The sequence below is a fragment of the Octopus bimaculoides genome, chromosome 5 (genome assembly GCF_001194135.2).
Source record: "Octopus bimaculoides isolate UCB-OBI-ISO-001 chromosome 5, ASM119413v2, whole genome shotgun sequence".
NCBI lineage: Eukaryota > Metazoa > Mollusca > Cephalopoda > Octopoda > Octopodidae > Octopus > Octopus bimaculoides.
Genome location: NC_068985.1, coordinates 95,610,245 through 95,613,545, shown reverse-complemented (window position 1 = coordinate 95,613,545; position 3,301 = coordinate 95,610,245). Strand labels below are relative to the sequence as shown.

At 39.7% G+C, this 3,301-nt stretch overlaps 1 protein-coding gene across 1 annotated transcript in view; it reads left to right on the top strand.

The window, feature by feature from the left end:
- LOC106876470 (ras guanyl-releasing protein 3-like) overlaps nt 1–3,301 on the top strand; it is a 58,498-nt gene that overhangs the window by 19,932 nt on the left and 35,265 nt on the right. Inside the window, 1 exon segment of the mRNA XM_014925034.2 lies at nt 1,980–2,194. Coding sequence (XP_014780520.1) covers nt 1,980–2,194 — 215 coding nt within the window.

The window sequence follows — 3,301 nt, the reverse complement described above, 5'->3', positions numbered from 1 at the left end:
TATATATATATATATATATATATATATTTTTTTTTTTATATATTTATGTGTGTGTATATGTTTGTGTGCCTGTATTTATCCCCCCGACATCGCTTGATAACCGATGCTGGTGTGTTTATGTCCCCTTAACTTAGCAGTTTGGCAAAAGAGACTGATAGTATAAATACTAGGCTTATAAAAAATAAGTCTTGGGGTCATTTTTTTCGATTAAAGGCGATGCTCCAGCATGGCCACAGTCAAATAACTGAAACAAGTAAAGGAATAGAATTGAGTTTGTAGCATTCAGGAAGGCAATGGGACAAATGGAATTGGATGAAGAAAGAAAATTACTGTTTAAACCAAAGGGTCTCAATAGTGGCTCCCAGAGCAGCATGTGACCCTCAAGTATCCTCCTGGTAGCTCCTAATGGTTCCCCTCTCTATAATCAGTATTCATCATTTAACATCTGGCATGGGTTAAATGGTTTGATCAGGGCTGGTAAGCTGAGGGGCTGCACCAAACTCCAGTCTGATTTGGCATGCTTTCTTACAGCTGGATGCCCTTCCTCACGCTAACAACTCTCAGAGTGTAATGGGTGATTTTATGTGCCACCACCGTGGGTGCCTCTTGCGTGACACCAGTACCTGCCACGACTATCATTCCACTTGGCTTGATTGGTCTTCTTCTCAAGCACGACATTTTGCTTAATAAAATTTTCTTTCAGGCATTGAGCTGGCAGAAACGTTAGCACACCAGGCGAAATGCTTAGCGGTATTTTGTCTGTCTTTACATTCTGAGTTCAAATTCCACTGAGGTCGATTTTGCCTTTCATTCTTTCGGGGTCGATAAATTAAGTACCAGTTGCATACTGAGGTCAATCTAATCGACTGGCTCCCTCCCCCAAAACTTCGGGCCTTGTGCCTAGAGTAGAAAAGAATAAAATTCTTTTTAATTGACTTATTTAAGTTTTTCTTTTGGTGTGGTCTTCTAGAAAAATCCAGCTTTAGGTCTGGATATCAAAAAAGTTGTAAAGCTACTGGTTTAAACTGTTTGAGCTTAAGTCATTAGGAAATGTTAATGAATTTTAATAAAGGTGATTATACAGGTAACACTAAAGTTAATGTGTTTGTTGTATTTTAAGCCGAGAAGAGGCAACAGTTAAATAAACTATTATTAATATTAAGGAAGAGTTGTAAGATGTACCATAAGAATGAATGGAAGGATAAATTATATTAAAATAACTTAGAAGGACTTAAATGAATTAATACTGAAGTAATTAGTACTAAACAGAGCAGCTAATTGTGTGATTAAACTGGTTATGGGAATTACATCAAAGAAATTGAGTAACAGAGTCAACATGGATGAAGTAGAGATCGGGAAAAAGGAAAACAGTGAGAAATTAAATGAATCAATGAGATTGGTTTAAACCAGGCCTAACGAACTTGAATTACATTGCGGGCCTCTTTAATGACAGAAAGTCTTTTAAGGGCCATTTGTGTACTTTATGCAAATAATCAAATTACAGAATCAAGAATTTTTTTATGCTTTGTGTTTACTCTCTTTTACTCTCTTTTACTTGTTTCAGTCATTTGACTGTGACAATGCTGGAGCACTGCCTTTTTAGTCGAGCAAATCGACCCCAGGACTTATTCTATCGGTCTCTTTTGCCGAACCGCTAAGTTATGGGGACGTAAACACACCAGCATCGGTTGTCAAGCGATGTTGGGGGGACAAACACAGACACACACACACACACACACACACACACACACACAGACACACACACACACACACACATATATACATACAATGTGTTTCTTTCAGTTTCCGTCTACCAAATCCACTCACAAGGCTCTGGTCGGCCCAGGGCTATAGTAGAAGACACCCCCACCTTTCGCTAAAACCATTATCCTTGTGCTAAAATTTGAAACTGTTGTTATTTTAATCCTTTTTTTTCCCAAATTATTTTTTAATCTCTATTTTTACAAATCATTTTCCAGAAACTTCGAAATTTACAGAACTTCAATACATTGATGGCTGTGGTTGGTGGTCTAACTCACAGTGCTTTGGCTCGACTTAGCAAGACCAATGCTTGTTTGTCTTCAGATACACAGAAACTCCTCATAGAATTGACAGAATTATTGTCTACCAACAACAATTTTAGTAATTACCGGCGCCAATATCAACAGTGTACGGGTTTTCGAGTACCTATATTGTAAGTGGATACACTGTTCTTTCTTACTAATTACAGACTATTTTTGTCATGTTTTTTTCTTCTTTTTTTTTTAAAGTTTCATAGGTGTGGTACCTTAATGATGTATTGTTATTCTTTTCTTTTTCCTTATCTTCTTTTGTTAATGTTTATCATCATCATCATCATTTAAAATTTAACATTTGATTTCCATGCTGGCATGGTTTCTATGGTTTTGACAGGAGCTGGCAAGCCAGAGGACTGCACCAGGTGCTGTTGTTTGCCTTGGTATGGTTTTTACGACTGGATGGTTTTCCTAATGCCAACCACTTTACAGTGTACAGGGTGCTTTTTATGTAGCACCATCACCAGAAGGGTTGCCAAGTAACTTGCAAGATAATGGACCCTTTGGCTGGGTGGAGGAATGGTACTGCAAGAGGTAGCTTCGTGTTGGTTGAGAGGTTAATGTATAATAAAAGGATAGCGGACTGAGGACTTGATGAGGTCCTGGGGTTGCAGGAATTGGTGGAACGGCTGGCAAGGGCGAATGGATTGCGGTGGTATGGGCATGTGTTGAGGAGGGACGAGGAGCATGTTTTGGGGAGGGGGCTTGAGTTTGAGGTAAATGGACCGCGAAAGCGAGGCAGACCGAGGAAAACATGGAAGGGACAGGTGGAGGAGGAGATCAGGAGGGTTGGCTTGAGAAGGGAGAATGCCCAAAACTGGGAGAGATGGTGAGATGGTGTGAAGACAGTTGCTATGGCATTGAGGGAGATCTGGCCACCCCCATTAACGGGGACAAAACCTGAATTTAAAAATGGTGGTGTTGGAGGTGATGGTTTTGGTAACTATGATGTTGTTGATGATGATGATGATGATGGTGATGATAATGGTTGTAGTGGTGGAGCTGATGATGATGATGGTGATGGTGATGGTGGGGATGATGATGGTTATAATGGTGGAGCTGATGGTGATGCTGATGATGATGATAATGATGATGGTAGTGGTGATGATGATAACGATGATGATGATGATGGTGGTGGTGATGATGATGATAATGATGATGATGATAGTGGTGGTGGTGGTGATGATGATGATGATGATGATGATGATGTCAGTGATGGTGATTAT